At 38.6% G+C, this 18,466-nt stretch overlaps 1 protein-coding gene across 2 annotated transcripts in view; it reads right to left on the bottom strand.

The window, feature by feature from the left end:
• LOC126279062 (probable methyltransferase TARBP1) overlaps window positions 1-18,466 on the bottom strand; it is a 101,170-nt gene that overhangs the window by 35,878 nt on the left and 46,826 nt on the right. For both annotated transcript variants that reach the window (XM_049979498.1, XM_049979497.1), the window contains exon 7: window positions 3,374-3,562. In XM_049979498.1, the coding sequence (XP_049835455.1) occupies window positions 3,374-3,562 (189 nt within the window). The remainder of the gene's footprint in view (window positions 1-3,373; window positions 3,563-18,466) is intronic.

The raw sequence follows: 18,466 nt of genomic DNA, 5'->3' as shown, positions 1-18,466 counted from the left end.
TGCTCACATGCTCTTTCCACTTGTTTCTATATTTCTGTTGTTTTCTTTATCCCTGCAACATTCAGTTTTTCTGTAATTTGTTCATTCCTAATCCTGTCTTGATGTATGCAATCTTTCACTGTTAATAGAAATCTCATTTCAGCTGCCTATATTTCACTTTTATTCCTCTTTGTGGGAACCCAAGGTTTACACCTATACAGCAGAGACATCACAGAGACTCATGTATGTAGATGAGAAAATTATAAATTACTTGCCATTACTGTACAATCTCCAGAAAACTTAGAGTAAGTAAGACTACTAATTTCAAGAAAATTTGTTACAACAGTTAATAAAGTTTAAAAACTGATTATTTTTGCAAAGATCCGAGAAAATTCAAAGCGGTTTGAGTATGAGTCTTTTGATAACGCAGTGCAGCCACAGACTAAATAGAAATATAGGTAGTTTCAAATTTGGTCTCTGTTTTCTGGATTAAGACATTCTGTTTCCTCTATGTTAGGTACGAAAGGTTGGTGAGCTTTTTCCCAAAATTCCAGAATGTTCCCACTGATGTAAAATTAGGGAATGGTCTACAAAATATAATGACTTTCTTAAACCAAACAATAAGTCCATTTTTTCAATTTGCTATTTGGATCTGTAAGTGGCCCCTCACACACGAAAGAACAAATTGTATTTCTCATTGATGTTTACATTATCAGTTTCCCTTATTTTGTAATATGGTTTTGCTAATGAATATTTCCAATTTGTCTGAAAGATAACCCCACCTCAAAGACATACTGCACTGGCAAATGAGAACAATACTAGCATATGACACACTGATATTCATAATCCAACTTGTTATTTCACCATGCCCTTATGAGTCTTCCCCATTCCATAACTTAATAGTAGATGGACTCATTTATGCTTCCTGCAACTATATGTTGCCGTAACTGTGCTGGAACACCATCTTATTGAACTTCATCATATTTGCCTGTGTTAATAAAAATTTAATTTAATTTAATTTACTAGTTGTTGAAATGAAAGGAATTTTAAATATTTTTATCAACTACAGTTGATCACAAGTAGTTCCACTTTCCACAAAAAGTGCCACACATTATGCACCGAACTTATACCACAATTTTTTTTTTCAATTGATCTTGTATAGAGTGCATCAAAAAGAATCATCTAATTTGGAACATCTATATTTCTGAAATTAATAAACATATACAATGAATTTTGTTTCTTGATGAACTGGAAACTCAAAAAGCTTTTTTTAATACATTTTCATATGTGTTCGATGTGGTCCCCCTTGAGCTGCATGGCACATGTCAATGCGGTATTCAAGTAGTTCCCAAACTGCTGTGAGCAGGTCTTGATTAGCAGCTTCCACTGCCGCTGTTATGCAATGTCTCAGTTCATTCATTGCTGTTGGTAACAGAGGCGCACAAACAAAATCTTTTATAAGCCCCCACAAGAAATAACCACATACAGGTCCAATGAGCTTGGAGGCCAGTAATGTAAGACTGACTCATGTGGTCCACTGGGGCCTATCCATCATTCAGTAATTATTTGATTTAAAAATTCCCGTATTTCCATATTGTTGGTAAATGAAGTCATTTGAATCAGCCTCCAACTGTGGGAAAAGAAAGTTCTCAAGCATATCGAAATATGTGCTTCCTTTAACAATGTTCTCAGCAAACAAAAATGTACCATGCACCTTTTCCTGTGAAATTGCACAAAACACATTAAATTTTGGAGAGTCCCACTCATGTTATACAACTTCATGTGGTTGTTCCGTACCCCATATTTTCACATTATGACAGTTCATCTTTCCATTCAAATAGAATGTTGCCTCGTCACTAAACACTAAGTGTGGAAGAAAACTGCCCTCCTCCATCTTTCCAAGCACAAAATTACACAACTCCACTTGTTATTTGCCAGACAGACATGGGGGGCATGTCAAGCTGCATGGTGAATGGATTTCTGCGATCTTCTTGTGAAACTAAGGTGGATGCATTTGACGTCTGTGTCAGACACTCGGGGACAGCCGTGATTTGCCTTTACACAAACAACCTGTTTCTCGAAGCTGTTCATGCCATTGATGATGTTTGGATCATGGGGGTGCTCAACTGCGCATTTATCAGTGCCTGTACAAATTTCCAACCTTTGCTCAGTCCAATCTCTCGCCACCTGCATGAATGATGATGAAATGATGACAACACAAACACCCTGTCATCTCGGTTCAGGCCATTGTCTAATGCTCTGTGCTGTATTCATATTCATTCCATACCTAGTACAAAAGTCACACTGAACTGTTATTACTGAGCCGCACTGCACAAAGCTTAGAACACAAAATGCTTTCTGTTGTCCTGACACCATTTTTACTAGAATGGAAGTGGGTGCACACAGCTGCTACCTAGTGGGAACCATGTAAACTTCGAGTGTCTGCTCTTTCCAACAGTACGTTGTTCACGCACATATCTCAAATAACATAATAATTATGATTTTTTTTTTTTTTAAGTTGGATGATTCTTTTTGAAAACTCCTGGTTTTTATTTCCAACTCACAGATTTAATACAATGTTTCGGCTTGTCAAATGACTCTATTTTGCAGTATTCAATTGTTCTTTAAACAAAATTTCTTTCAAGTGCTGCAAAGAACAGTTTATAGGTAAAAATCCCCTGACTGTCTTTATGCAAAGGCTCTATATGGAGAGTAACACATCTCCATCTCATCTACATACATAATCTGCAAATCACTGTGGAGTGCATGGCAGAGGTTATCTACCACTGAACCACATGTTAGTGTTTCTTTCTGTTTCATTCACATCTGTAATGTTGAAAGAGTGCTTAAACGCCTCTGTGGGTGATCATTTGTGCTACTATCCTTTTGATATCATGAATATCTCCTGCATGGTATCTGTCACCCACAATAGAGCCATATTCTAGGATGAATCACACAGGTCCATTATAAACAATCTTCTTTGTAGACTGCCCGATTTTCCATATTGTAAGGCTGGATCAAGAAAAGCTTCAGATGATGTTAGAACAGAATGGTTCCATACATTTTTCGAATTTTGTCATGATCATACATTAGTTTTAAAAAAGTGCATTTTAATTTGTAGATATTAACCTGTAAAAATATACCTAAAAATCTGCAATTGACAAAACATATAGATATGATGGGCATTTATTTACAATATGAACTGCTCCAAGAGCTATCTCAGCTTATTTAGTTTCAACAAATTACATTTCATGCAACTATGGATAATCTTCTCAATGTATTCTTAATTTTTTCTCTTTTTATAATCTAATAGCATGGCATCAATTCACTGACTTGGTACTACAAATCAGTATTTAAATGACCAGTTACGTATTAAAATGGAAATACTTATTACCTCAAAAGTGTAGTGCTGAACTGGATGGAACACCCCAAACCAGAAATCATTCACTAATTTATGCACATTCTTGACAGCATTAGCTTGAGACAGACTTACTTCAAGACAATTCTGCATCACTTGGTATTTCTGCAATACTTTTGAGAAATTATGCTTTCTACTTAGATCCCACAACTTTTTTAATGCTACCTGTAATGAAGATTTTTTAGTGACTAACACCTGATCTGTTACTGAGGTCAAAAATAGCACAGAGCAGTAGTACAGAGCAGTACAATGAAGCTAAGGAAAATAAATAGTAAAATACAGACACAAATAAAAAACAATTACATGTACAATGTACTAATAAACTAAAATAAAGCAACACAATATTTAACATTATAATGGAAACTACTTTACACAAGAGCAGAGGTGGAACTAGATATAAAACTAAGGATTATCATGAAAGGTTTACATAAACACACCGGCAAATACACAATTCTGCCAGCACGAGAGTTTTCAGTTTAGCTTGTGTGCCCTTTGATGACGGAACACATTTACTATTTAGTGAGTTGTCCCTTTACTCATAAATTATTTAATTAAGTACGGCAGGTTCAACATATGTGTCCTGAAATGAAATGATGGTGTGCCATTCATGGCTAGGAGCCCCACCTGGGGAAGTTTGGTCGCCAAGCTGTAAGTCTTTTCAGTTGATGTCACATTGGGCGAGTTACATGTCAATGATGATGAAATGATGGTAACACAACACTCAATCCCCATGGAGAAAATCTCTAACCCAGACAGTTGGTTGTTTGGCTGGTTGATTTGGGGAGGGGGGATCAAACAGCGAGGTCATCTGTCCCATTAGATTAGAGAAGGATTGGGAAAGTAGACACCTGTGCCCTTTCAAAGGAACCATCCTGGCATTTGCCTGAAGTGATTAAGGGAAATCACGGAATACCTTAACCAGATTGGCTAAACTCAGGTTTGAACCCAACTGGTAACTGAACCCACACCTACTGCATGGCAGATACATGTGTTGACCGCTCAGCTAAGGGGGTGGACATGTACTGTCATAAATCCCTCATGGTATTTTCCCAGTTGTATATTTAACGGTGAGAAGTAAGCCCATGTAAGAGGAGCAGTGGTATCTGATAGGACGTATGGTGAGAAAACAGAAGAAAGTGTAGAGTGGTGAGAGGGATGAATGGGACAGGTGGAGGTCGGAAAGACAATGATGGGATAGAGAAAGAAGCAATATTCAGGGTCAGGTTAGGTAATAAGCATGCTGACGGGAACACAAAAGAGAAAAATGTAGGGACAAATAAAGAATAGGAGTGGCCATAACAAAGCCCAGATTTAAATGGAACTGAAAATCTGTAAAACAGTACCAATAAATACAATGACTTCTCTAAACAGAAAGTATTGAAGAATTTTGGATGGGTGTATTAAAAATTAGTATTCAGCTCCTGAAAATAAGTGTAGATACCTGTATTTGATGAGTTAAATGAGTAGAAGATGTCAAACACTGCTGAATAACAAAGTGTTCCCTACAAAGTACTAGTATAAACTGTGGTAAATTTGTTTAAGTGACTATAATTTTAATCCAAAGAAAAAGACTTCTGTAATTGTTGTAACACTATACAGTGAGCATACATAATTTAACAGCATACATCTGCACAGCCGGCCTAAGGAAGCCACCTTACTCGGCACAGACAGCACAGCTGGTGCTGCACCATGTGCAAACAGGATATTTAAGTCGGCACACTAGGCCGTCAACTACCTTAATGTTTCTGTGACTAAGGAGCATTTCACTGTTAAACAGCACATTTATGAAACACACTATTTCATGTGATTGTTCTTATTGCAATATCCTTCAGTGTGTCTGTATTTGTCGTTATGTGTAAGCGAATTAAAGTTGTGTTGGTGCAACATTACAAAGCTTTATTTGAACTAATGTAAATACACCCAATCATCCATATTTCCCACTAGGCAACAGTATCACTAGCAAAAGAGTTGAGAGTGCTACTGACACCATCTAATGGCAGATGTGCAAACCATACATGTGACCAAATGTATGCAAAGAACAACAAGACACTTCAGTAAAGTATGTGAACAGTTTGAATATTGTGAGTGCATAATATAGAAAGATATACAAGGGTGGTGGTGTAGGTATTTATGTTGGAAATAACATTCAGTGTGGAAACATCAATTGGGTTGAGGAGCTGGCTATGGAAATGGCATTTGAATCAGCAGCAGTAAAAAGGAAGATTTTCCTGCTGAAAATTGTTGGCCTGTACCTTAATTTGGTACCTTCTCTTTCAGTATTTGATCTGTTTATACATGTATTTAGGTTATCCAAGTCTGCACAACGCGATTACAATTCTTAAATAGATGTATTTGGTCTCTGTTTTCTATGAAGATCAACCTGAAGATGCCTAAATAGGCGAAACGCATAGTTGAAAAATAAAAAAAATAAAAAATTGCAGCCAAGACTGTTTTTAACCAATAATATTTACTTACTAAAACATCTCTCAAATGTAACAACTCCTCCTGTCCTTTAATGAGTGTACTATGGATTAATTCACATGAATTTGCAAAATGGGGTTGAAATTTGTGGTTTGGCACCTGTAGTCTATATGGGCGGGACATTCAAGCTTCTAAAGAGAGCAGTTAGGATAACTACTAACACAAGCAAAGACCAGTCCTGTTGGGTATCATCATCATCATCATCATCATCATCATCGTCTTCTACTACTACTACTACTACTACTTCCTAAAACATTTCTGCTTATGCAGGTCATTCAATGTAGGGAATGGAATACTTTATAAATTATAATTTACTGACTGTGTATTCATTGTATGTCCTTAACGCCATAATGTTTGTAAAACAGAATGATGAAATAAGCATAATGAGAAGAGGCAGTCATAATTACAATACACAAAACAGGTGTGATTATAATAGAATACTGAGTAATAAATGTGCTACAGCTAACTGGCCACTTGAAGCTGGAAGACAGTTCTGTAGTCAGGCTGTAAAGCTAGTTGGCGACCGTTGTGTAACAGTAAATGTGCACTCTGGGTAACACTAAATGAACTACCACATACTGGCAGTCAGATAATCTGAGGATCTCCTGACTATAAGACACTTTCAGTAAGAGTTATGTCACCAGACAGACCAAACGGACCTTCTCAGGTCCCTCTGACCAGGAAACTCGGACCCATGGTTCGAATTTGTCACATAAACATAGAAGGCATAAGCTATGCTAAGTGCCAGTTTCTATGAAAACTATTAAAAAATCACAACATTGACTTGGTTGCTATACAGGAAACTCGTTGTGATACAGTACAAAACAACTAAATAAAAGGGGAAAAATACCAGGCTATGAACTGTTGGGAGTGACCTATCATAGGTCTATCATAGGTATATGTCAAACAAGATATTGAAAACGGTTTCCTAATTTCTACATCCACCAACGAAGACATTCATAATGTTGTCACAAAAATTGGAAGCATTACTGTCTCCAATATTTATAAGACAAATGCTACACCTTGGCCAGCCCACGTTCTTCAAACTCAGCCACATCCTGCTGCATACGTTGGGGATTTCAATAGTCATCATGAACAGTGGAAGTATAAAGACAATGATGCAAATGGAGAAGCACTAGCAAAATGGGCAGAAGACGAATACTTATACCATGTATTCGATGCTAAGGATTGATTTACGTTTAGATCAGCTGCCTGGAGACAGGAATACAACCCTGACCTGTGTTTCATCTCGTGCAACAACAGAGACCAACCTCTCATGGCCTCGCGTAGAGTTCTGTCCAACTTTCCGCACAGTCAACACTGTCCGATCATAATAGAGGTTGTTGTTGTTGTTGCGGTCTTCAGTCCTGAGACTGGTTTGATGCAGCTCTCCATGCTACTCTATCCTGTGCAAGTTTCTTCATCTCCCAGTACCTACTGCAACCTACATCCTTCTGAATCTGCTTAGTGTATTCATCTCTTGGTCACCCTCTACGATTTTTACCCTCCACACAGCCCTCCAACACCAAATTGGTGATCCCTTGATGCCTCATAACATGTCCTACCAACCGATCCCTTCTTCTGGTCAAGTGGTGCCACAAACTTCTCTTCTCCCCAATCCTATTCAATACTTCCTCATTAGTTATGTGATCTACCCATCTAATCTTCAGCATTCTTCTGTAGCACCACATTTCGAAAGCTTCTATTCTCTTCTTGTCCAAACTATTTATCGTCCATGTTTCACTTCCATACATGGCTACACTCCATACAAATACTTTCAGAAATGACTTCCTGATACATAAATCTATACTCGATGTTAACAAATTTCTCTTCTTCAGAAGCGCTTTCCTTCCCATTGCCAGTCTACATTTTATATCCTCTCTACTTCGACCATCATCAGTTATTTTGCTCCCCAAATAGCAAAACTCCTTTACTATTTTAAGTGTCTAATTTCCTAATCTAATTCCCTCAGCATCACCCGACTTAATTCGACTACATTCCATTATCCTCGTTTTGCTTTTGTTGATGTTCATCTTATATCTTCCTTTCAAGACACTGTCTATTCCATTCAACTGCTTTTCCAAGTCCTTTGCTGTCTCTGACAGAATTACAATGTCATCGCCAAACCTCAGAGTTTTTATTTCTTCTCCGTGGATTTTAATACCTACTCCGAACTTTTCTTTTTCCTTTACTGCTTGCTCAATATACAGATTGAATAACATCGGGGAGAGGCTACAACCCTGTCTTACTCCCTTCCCGACCACTGCTTCCCTTTCATGTCACTCGACTCTTATAACTGCCATCTGGTTTCTGTACAAATTGTAAATAGCCTTTCGCTCCCTGTATTTTACCCCTGCCACCTTTAGAATTTGAAAGAGAGTATTCCAGTCAACATTGTCAAAAGCTTTCTCTAAGTCTACAAATGCTAGAAACGTAGGTTTGCCTTTCCTTAATGTAGCTTCTAAGATAAGTTGTAGGGTCAGTATTGTGTCACGTGTTCCAGTGTTTCTACGGAATCCAAACTGATCTTCCATTCGTCTGTAAATAATTCGTGTTAGTATTTTGCAGCTGTGGCTTATTAAACTGATTGTTCGGTAATTTTCACATCTGTCAACACCTGCTTTCTTTGGGATTGGAATTATTATATTCTTCTTGAAGTCTCAGGGTATTTCGCCTGTTTCATACATCTTGCTCACCAGAAGGTAGAGTTTTGTCAGGACTGGCTCTCCCAAGGCCGTCAGTAGTTCCAATGGAATGTTGTCTACTCCGGGGGCCTTGTTTCGATTCAGGTCTTTCAGTGCTCTGTCAAACTCTTCACGCAATATCATATCTCCCATTTGATCTTCATCTCCGGGGGCCTTGTTTCGATTCATGTCTTTCAGTGCTCTGTCAAACTCTTCATGCAATATCATATCTCCCATTTGATCTTCATCTACATCCTCTTCCATTTCCATAATATTGTCCTCAAGTGCATTGTCCTTGTATAGACCCTCTATATACTCCATCCACCTTTCTGCTTTCCCTTCTTTGCTTAGAACTGCGTTTCCATCTGAGCTCTTGATGTTCATATAAGTGGTTCTCTTATCTCCAAAGGTCTCTTTAATTTTCCTGTAGGCAGTATCTATCTTACCCCTAGTGAGATAAGCCTCTACATCCTTACATTTGTCATCTAGCCATCCCTGCTTAGCCATTTTGCACTTCCTGTCAATCTCATTTTTGAGACATTTGTATTCCTTTTTGTCTGCTTCATTTACTGCATTTTTATATTTTCTCCTGTCATCAATTAAATTCAATATTTCTTCTGTTACCCAAGGATTTCTACTAGCCCTCGTCTTTTTACCTACTTGATCCTCTGCTGCCTTCACTACTTCATCCCTCAAAGCTACCCATTCTTCTTCTACTGTATTTCTTTCCCCCATTCCTGTCAATTGTTCCCTTATGCTCTCCCTGAAACTCTGTAGAACCTCTGGTTCTTTCAGTTTATCCAGGTCCCATCTCCTTAAATTCCCACCTGTTTGCAGTTTCTTCAGTTTTAATCTACAGGTCATAACCAATAGATAGTGGTCGGAGTCCACATCTGCCCCTGGAAATGTCTTCCAATTTAAAACCTGGTTCCTAAATCTCTGTCTTACCATTATATAATCTATCTGATACCTTTTAGTATCTCCAGGGTTCTTCCATGTATACAACCTTCTCTCATGATTCTTAAACCAAGTGTTAGCTATGATTAAGTTGTGCTCTGTGCAAAATTCTACCAGGCGGCATTCTCTTTCATTTCTTAGCCCCAATCCATATTCACCTACTATGTTTCCTTCTCTCCATTTTCCTACACTCGAATTCCAGCCGCCCACGACTATTAAATTTTCGTCTCCCTTCACTATCTGAATAATTTCTTTTATTTCATCATACATTTCTTCAATTTCTTCGTCATCTGTAGAGCTAGTTGGCTTATAAACTTGTACTACTGTAGTAGGCGTGGGCTTTGTGTCTATCTTGGCCACAATAATGCGTTCACTATGCTGTTTGTAGTAGCTTACCCGCCTTCCTATTTTCCTATTCATTATTAAACCGACTCCTGCATTACCCCTATTTGATTTTGTGTTTATAACCCTGTAGTCACCTGACCAGAAGTGGAACTCAAATTCCGCTAATTACCTCTATTCCTCGCCCACAATAAAATTAAAAAAAAAAAAAGCCAATTGGACTGGGTTCTCCACAGATCTGGACAAATGTTTGGGATGGATACCACCTACTAGCAAAAATTACCAATGATTTGTTGGTGCCATGATAAGCACAGCCAAGAAGCACATACCAAAAGGGTACCGCAAAGTGTACATCCCTGGATGGTCCCAAACCAGCGAAGAACTATACCAGAGCTTCCATGAATCCGGAGATCAGGAAATAGCGGATGAACTGCTTCATAGCTTGGGGCAGAAGACAAAAGTGGACGGAAACTGTAGAAAGCCTCAATTTTCAAACATCTAGCAGGAAGCATGGTCACTGCTGAGAAAACTAGGTAGCAGCCCACTAACACAACGACAAAAAGCAGCTGTAAGACCAAATGCCATAGCTGCACATCTAGTTAACATGTCTAGGACACCAAAGGATAAAACTCATACAATCCAAGTGAAGCGAGAACTCAAAATCTTAAAACATGAAGCAACAGAAACTGAACACTCTTGCGCTTTCTCTAGCGAAGACATAGAAAAAGCTCTGAACGATGTCAAACCAACAAAGGCACCAGGTTTCGACAACGTTCACCCAGAATTCATAATAAACTGTGGCAAGTATACAAAAGTATGGCTGGCTCAATTTTTCACAAACACAATGCAAACTGGCAATATCCCACAAGAACTCAAACAATCTAAGGTAATAGCTATTCTGAAGCCTGGGAAGCCAGCTGACAACCCAAAAAGCTACAGACCAATTGCCCTGATGCCTGTAATTTACAAATTAATAGAGAGGCTTATATATAACAGAATTAGCCCAGAATTGTTCAGGTCGATCCCAGTTGAACAGGCAGGCTTTCGGCCAGGAAGAAGTTGTACTGACCGGGTGTTGTCACTCACTACTTACATTGAGGTGGGATTCCAGAGAAAATTGAAACATCAGTCTCCTTTATTGACCTCTCAGCAGCTTACGACACTGTGTGGAGAGAAGGCATCATGTACAAAATTCTTCGAGTAATTCCTTGCAAGTCTATAGCATGCTTAATAGATAGCATGCTCAATGATAGGGTGCTCCAAATAAGTATGGACACTGACTACAGCTCCATCAAAAAACTAAAGAATGACATACCACAAGGATCAGTGCTTGGACCACTGCTGTTTAGCCTCTATATTGCAGACCTGCCGGATACACAATCAAGAAAGTTCCGATATGCTGACGATTGGGCCCTCGCTACAAGATGTAGCACAATTGGAGCATCTGAGGACATCCTAATGAAAGACCTGAAGATAATGGGTGAATATTTCCGTAAGTGGAGACTTCAACCAAATGCTTCCAAAACAGAGGTTAGTTGCTTCCATCTCAACAACAAACTCGCTGAAAAGGAACTCAACATTCGATTTGAAAACACCATTCTCAGGCATAATAAAAGTACTTGGACATGACGCTGGACAGAACACTATCTTTTAAAGAGCACCTAACAAAGACTGCTGAAAAATTAAAGACAAGAAACAACATTATTCAAAAGCTCTGTGGTGCTACCTGGGGAGCAACGGTCTCCACTCGCCGCACCTCTGCTTTAGCAATTGTATTCTCGGCTGCCGAATACTGTGCTTCAATTTGGCTAAACAGCCCACATGTAAAAAAGGTGGATGTCCAGTTGCATAACACTCTACGGATGATTTCTGCAGTAATTAAACCCACTCTAACGCAATGGCTCCCAATATTAAGCCACATCCCGCCGCCACACCTGAGATGTACTGACACCCTTGTACGTGAATACAAAAACATCATGGGAAATCGAAGCCTAACAATCCATCAAGACATTGAGGCTGCAAACACTAATAGGCTTCGATCTAGGAACCCACCGACAAGAACAGCAAGGAAATGTGTACAAGAAGGTTTCAGTATCACAAACGCATGGTCTGAAAAATGGAACACTTGGCAAAATCATAACATGCCTTGCGCCATACAAAAGCCACCTGGTTTTGACCACCACGCAAAATGTGGTCCACTCTAAATAGGATTAGAACTCGTTATGGCAGACGTGCTTACTCCCTGTATAAATGGGGTAAAAAACCATCCCCTCAGTGTGACTGCGGATAAAGTCCGAGAATCAGCCACATTGTTGAAGAGTGTTCCAAAAGAGCCTATAATGGGAGCCCCGACGACTTCCTGCTTGCAACTCCAGAGTCGATAGATTATATTAATAGACTTGATGTTAGTTTATAATCCGTAAACTTTTTTATATTAGTAATGTTGGTTTGCAATTATTAAAGTTTGTTAGATTAGTGATTTCTCTGTTTGTTTCTTATGTGTCTGTATTGCCATACGATAAATAAATAAAATAAAAAAGTTATGTAGTAGGTTACCAAATAATATAAAGTGACTTCACAGCTATCTTTTTATTAACTGAGAGATGTTTATACTCACAGATTAATCAATAGTTCTACTTATATATACAGCAGTATATTAGTGGTGGTAAATGTTTACATAATATTACGAGGGGCACTCGGTAATTAAATAGCCGAATTGATGCAGAAAAAAATGTGTGTTTTTACAAAGTGAAACTTTACTTCTTCTCAATATAAACCCCCAAGAATATTAATACACTTATACCAATGATGAAGCATTTTTTTATATACCTGATGCAAAGAAGTCTTTGTCTTATTGTCTGAGACACTTTCACACAACCTCCTTGTTGTTCGCCTCCTTGAGTGGTCCAAACAAATAAAAATGTGAAAGGGCCAAACCTAGACTATAGGGAGGGGAGGGGGGGGGGGGGGGGGGGGGAGGTCAGCTGTGTCATATGAGGGTAAACATTCTCATATAGCAACATCACAACTTTTCTTTGAGATCCATAAAGTATTTGCCTCACTGCTGGCTTTATTTTGTTCAGCAGTATGTCTGATTAGTAGGCACTGTTTATTGTCTGCTGACCTTCCAAATAATCATATAAGATGATACCTTGGGTATCCCAAAAGGTGGTCAAACATGACATTTCCTAATGATTCTTGCCTTCTGAATTTCTTTCAGACTGGTGATATGGTGTGCTTCTGTTCCATGCTTTGCCTTTTGCACACGGGTTCAAGATGGTGACCCCAATTTTCAACAGACATTAAAATCTAGTTTTGAAAGCGGTAATCCTCCCTCACACAGCATTCTTTGAAATCTGTACATACTCTGAGTCTTCTTTTCTTGCATTGTTGCATTAACTCTTTTGGGATTCATCTTACATGTTTTGCTGTACTTGAGCTTGACACTGATATGTTATGAACTATGCCAACACTTACTGCAACTGTTTTTGCTACATGTTCAATTGCGACATGTTGGTCTTCATGAGTAATGTTGTTCATGCAGGTTTCATGTGAAGGAATTGACACTTCAACTGGCCAACCAAGACAATTATTGTCAATCATTGAGGTTCTACCATTTTTGGATTGTTCTACCTATTTATAAAAATTTCTGCAATTCACACCACTTTCACTATTCATACCACTTACACTACAATGTAAAATCATAGCTGGTTTTTCACCTTTAGAAAAAAAAGAATCATTGAACATTGTTCAACTAATGTAGAAACTTCTACATCTACATCTATACTCTGAAAACCACCGTGAGGTGCATGGCAGAGAGTACATCCCACTCTGCCAGTTACAAGTGTTTCTACCTATTCCATTCATATATGGAGTATGGGAAGAATGATTATTTGAATGCCTCTGTGAATTCAGTAATGATTCTAATTTTATCCTCACAATATCTATGTGAGGGATACATAGGGTGTCGTAGAATAGCCCCGGAGTAATCATTTAAAGCTGGTTCTTGAAACTTTGTTAATTGACTTTCTTGGGATAGTTTACGTCTATCTTCAAGAGTCTTCCACTTCAGTTCCTTCAGTATCTCTGTGACACACACTCATGGATTAAACAAACCTGTGACCATTTCTGCTGCCATTCTCTGTATATAACCCCTGTTAGTCCTATTTGGTATGGATCCCACACATTTGAGCAATACTCTAGAATTGTTTGCACAAGTGATTTGTAAGCAATCTCCTTGTAGACAGATTGCACTTCCCCAGTACTCTACCAATAAACTGAAGTCTACCAGCTGCTTTACCCAAGGCTGACCATACGCTGCCATTCCATTTCACAGCACTAGAAGTGTTGCACCCAGGTATTTGTATGAGTTGGCTGATTGCATGGGTGACTCATTGATATTGTAGTCATAGGGTACCACATTTTTTTCATTTTGTGATGTGCAAAATTTTACATTTCTGAACATTCACAGCAATTTGCCAATCTCTACACCGTGTTCAAATCTTATCAAGATCTGACTGAATACTTATGCAGCTTCTTTCAGACAGCAATCCATTATAGATAACTGCATCATCTGCAAAAAGACTGATTTTACTATTAATATTATCTGCAAGGTCATTAATATATAATATGAACAGCAAGGGTCCCAACACAGTTCCCTGGGGCACACCCGAAGTTACTTCTACATCTGATGATGACTCTCCACCCAAAGTAACATGCCCTGTCCTCCCTACTAAAAAGTCCTCAGTCCAGTAACAAATTTCACTTGATACCCCATATGATCATACATTTGACAATAAGCATAGGTGCGGTACTGAGTCAAATGCCTTTCGGAAATCAAGAAATACTGCATATATCCACAGCATTCAGTATGTCATATGAGAAAAGTGTGAATTGTGTTTCACATGATCGATGTTTTCGAAATCCCTGCTGGTTGGCACTGAGGAGGTCATTCTGTTCAAGATACCTCTTTATGTTTGAGCTCAGAGTAAGTTCTAAGATTCTACAACAAATTGATGTCAAGGACATTGGACGGTAGTTTTGTGGATCACTTCTACTGCCCTTCTTGCAGACAGGTGTGACCCTTGCCTTTTTCCAAGAACTGAGCAATTCTCAGCTCATCCCATTGATGTTAACCTCCTACAAATATTTCATTTCTACATCAATATGTCTCTTTAACTATTGAATATCCCTTTATATAATGTGCTACTTGTTGTATATGTTCATTATATGTATGGAAAAATCTGACTGTTGTATATGTACAAAAAATGATGATGTGCAAGACTGTAAAGTTATCAAGAACAAATAAAGATTATTATTTCTTTCTTTCTTTCTTATCTCAGACGTTATGTCTGGTCAAAAGTAGAAAGTGACGCGGACCTTGATCAAGCGTGACTTCCTTTTAACTGTACGGTATATGTTACATTACATTTAGGAACTTTCGGGTAATTGAACATGTATCAATAATTACGGTTTTCTGTAGTTGTATACATACGTTTGGATGTAGCTGTATTGCGTTGATGTACTGGTGGATATTGTGTGGTATGACTCCTGTAGTTGATAGTATAATTGGTATAATGTCAACTTTATCTTGATGCCACATATCCTTGACTTCCTCAGCCAGTTGGATGTACTTTTCAATTTTTTCTCCTGTTTTCTTTTGTATATTTGTTGTATTGGGTATGGATATTTCGATTACTTGTGTTAATTTCTTCTTTTTATTGGTGAGTATGATGTCAGGTTTGTTATGTGGTGTTGTTTTATCTGTTATAATGGTTCTGTTCCAGTATAATTTGTATTCATCATTCTCCAGTACATTTTGTGGTGCATACTTGTATGTGGGAACGTGTTGTTTTATAAGTTTATGTTGTAAGGCAAGCTGTTGATGTATTATTTTTGCTACATTGTCATGTCTTCTGGGGTATTCTGTATTTGCTAGTATTGTACATCCGCTTGTGATGTGATATACTGTTTCTATTTGTTGTTTGCAAAGTCTGCATTTATCTGTTGTGGTATTGGGATCTTTAATAATATGCTTGCTGTAATATCTGGTGTCTATTGTTTGATCCTGTATTGCAATCATGAATCCTTCCGTCTCACTGTATATATGCCTTTTCTTAGCCATGTGTTGGATGCATCTTGATCGATGTGTGGCTGTGTTAGATGATACGGGTGCTTGCCATGTAGTGTTTTCTTTTTCCAATTTACTTTCTTCGTATCTGTTGATGTTATGTGATCTAAAGGGTGATAGAAGTGGTTATGAAATTGCAGTGGTGTAGCTGATGTATTTATATGAGTGACTGCTTTGTGCATTTTGCTAGTTTCTGCTCGTTCTAGAAAGAATTATTATTATTATTATTATTATTATTATTATTCTCTTTTTATGTATACTGTGATGTATGTTATATTAATTTTATAATTCCTGCCATGGCCGTTCACGCGTGCACATATATGTGTGCGCGCGCGTGTGTGTGTGTGTGTGTGTGTGTGTGTGTGTGTGTGTGTGTATCACACACACCATCTCGCTTCCATCAGGTCATATGTCCATGTGACACTGCACCTGGTGCAAATGAGGTCATATGTCCATGTGACACTGCATCTGGTGCAAATGACAGGTATGAAGTATGAAGGTTGCCGCTCGATGGCCAATTATGCTCCGGGCTCCACACCAACTGTTCGATACTTCCTGAATTTCCATCAGCTGCTCCCGACAGCACTGCTTCTTTGTACTTGTGTGCTCACCATCTACAATTCCAGAGCTCACAGGATTTGGTCACTACTTGTCCTCAGCACCTACTGCTCATCACCCACTATAGCTTTCATGGACTTTGTCATGGTGAGCACGTTCCAGGCAATGTCAGGGATTGATCCCGCACATGTATCAGGTAGTACGGATCTTCATCTCCAGGTACTATATTGCTTTCTGCTCTCAGTTAAGTAACAAACAGTTGTTATTGCTAATTGTGCATTTATTGCTGTCTGTTGCAATTCTTGGTAACGGAGAGAAAAAATGGCAATGATGCTGCTTCTCTCGTGTGTAGTAGTGCATCTTGCTGGAGCACTATCGCTCCATTTATTCTAATTTGTTTATGGGGGCTTTCAAACAGATAGATGTTCATGTGTGTAACGATTCATCACATTGGAGCAGCTTCTTCATACTTACTGTGTCCAACTGTGTACCTGATAAGTATTGTTATACCATAAAATGAGCATGTCCAACTGTGTGCCTGAGAAGGGCTTAGCAGTTGAGTTCAACTTTTGTATCATTTAGATTGTTAAGCTGGCATCACAAGTATACGTGATTTCTTGACTCAGTTTCTTAACACTTTTTCTCTCTTTCTCTATGTTGTTTGGGCTGTACCTTTGTGTGTTTGTTACAATATCAGTTACCTTAATTGATGTTAGCCTGCATTGTTTTCACTGGTTACTTAGTGTGATTGTCACACTTCTATGTAAGCTCAGGTTCTACTGTAACAAGCAATGTGTTATTTTCGATTCTCAAACTTAGGGTCAAGTTCTAGATCCTCTGACAATGTACTACCATGTTAAATTTGCAAGTGTCTTTTGTTTACCGTTTCTATGCTGACCCTGTCAAGTCGCCCCTTCTTCAGGTTCCCATTCCCACTGTTGTTCTCCCCATATCAAGAGCTCAGATAGAAACCCAGTTCTAAGCAAGGAAGGGAAAGCAGAAAGGTGGAAGGAGTATATAGAGGGTCTATACAGGGACGAAGTTCTTGAGGACAATATTATGGAAATTGAAGAGGAGGTAGATCAAGATGAAATGGGATATATGATACTGCGTGAAGAGTCTGACAGAGCACTGAAAGACCTACGTCGAAACAAGGCCTCGGGGTAGACAACATTCCATTAGAACTACTGACAGCCTTGGGAGAGCCAGTCCTGACAAAACTCTACCATCTGGTGAGCAAGATGTATGGGACAGGCGAAATACCCTGAGACTTCAAGAAGAATATAAAAATTCCAATCCCAAAGAAAGCAGGTGTTGACAGGTGTGAAAATTACGGAACTATCAGTTTAATAAGTCACAGCTGCAAAATACTAACGCAAATTCTTTACAGACGAATGGAAAAACTTGTAGAAGCCGACCTCGAGGAAGATCAGTTTGGGTTCTGTAGAAATGTTGGAACACGTGACGCAATACTGACTCTACGACTTATCTTAGAAGAAAGATTTAGGAAAGGCAAACCTACGTTTCTAGCATTTGTAGTCTTAGAGAAAGCTTTTGACTATGTTGACTGGAATACTCTCTTTCAAATTCTAAAGGAGGCAGGTGTAAAATACAGGGAGCGAAAGACTATTTACAATTTTTACAGAAACCAGATGGTAGTCATAAGAGTCGAGGGGCATGAAAGGGAAGCAGTGTTTGGGAAGGGAGTGAGACAGGGTTGTAGCCTCTCCCCGATGCTATTCAATCTGTATATTGAGTAAGCAGTAAAGGAAACAAAACAAAAAGAGATCGGGTAGGCATAAAAATCCGTGGAGAAGAAATAAAAACTTTGAGGTTTGCCGATGACATTGTAATTCTGTCAGACACAGCAAAGGACTTGGAAGAGCAGTTGAACGGAATGGACAGCGTCTTGAAAGG

Source organism: Schistocerca gregaria, chromosome 6, assembly GCF_023897955.1.
Source record: "Schistocerca gregaria isolate iqSchGreg1 chromosome 6, iqSchGreg1.2, whole genome shotgun sequence".
Classification (NCBI taxonomy): Eukaryota; Metazoa; Arthropoda; class Insecta; order Orthoptera; family Acrididae; genus Schistocerca; species Schistocerca gregaria.
This window is presented reverse-complemented; position numbering and strand designations above follow the sequence as displayed.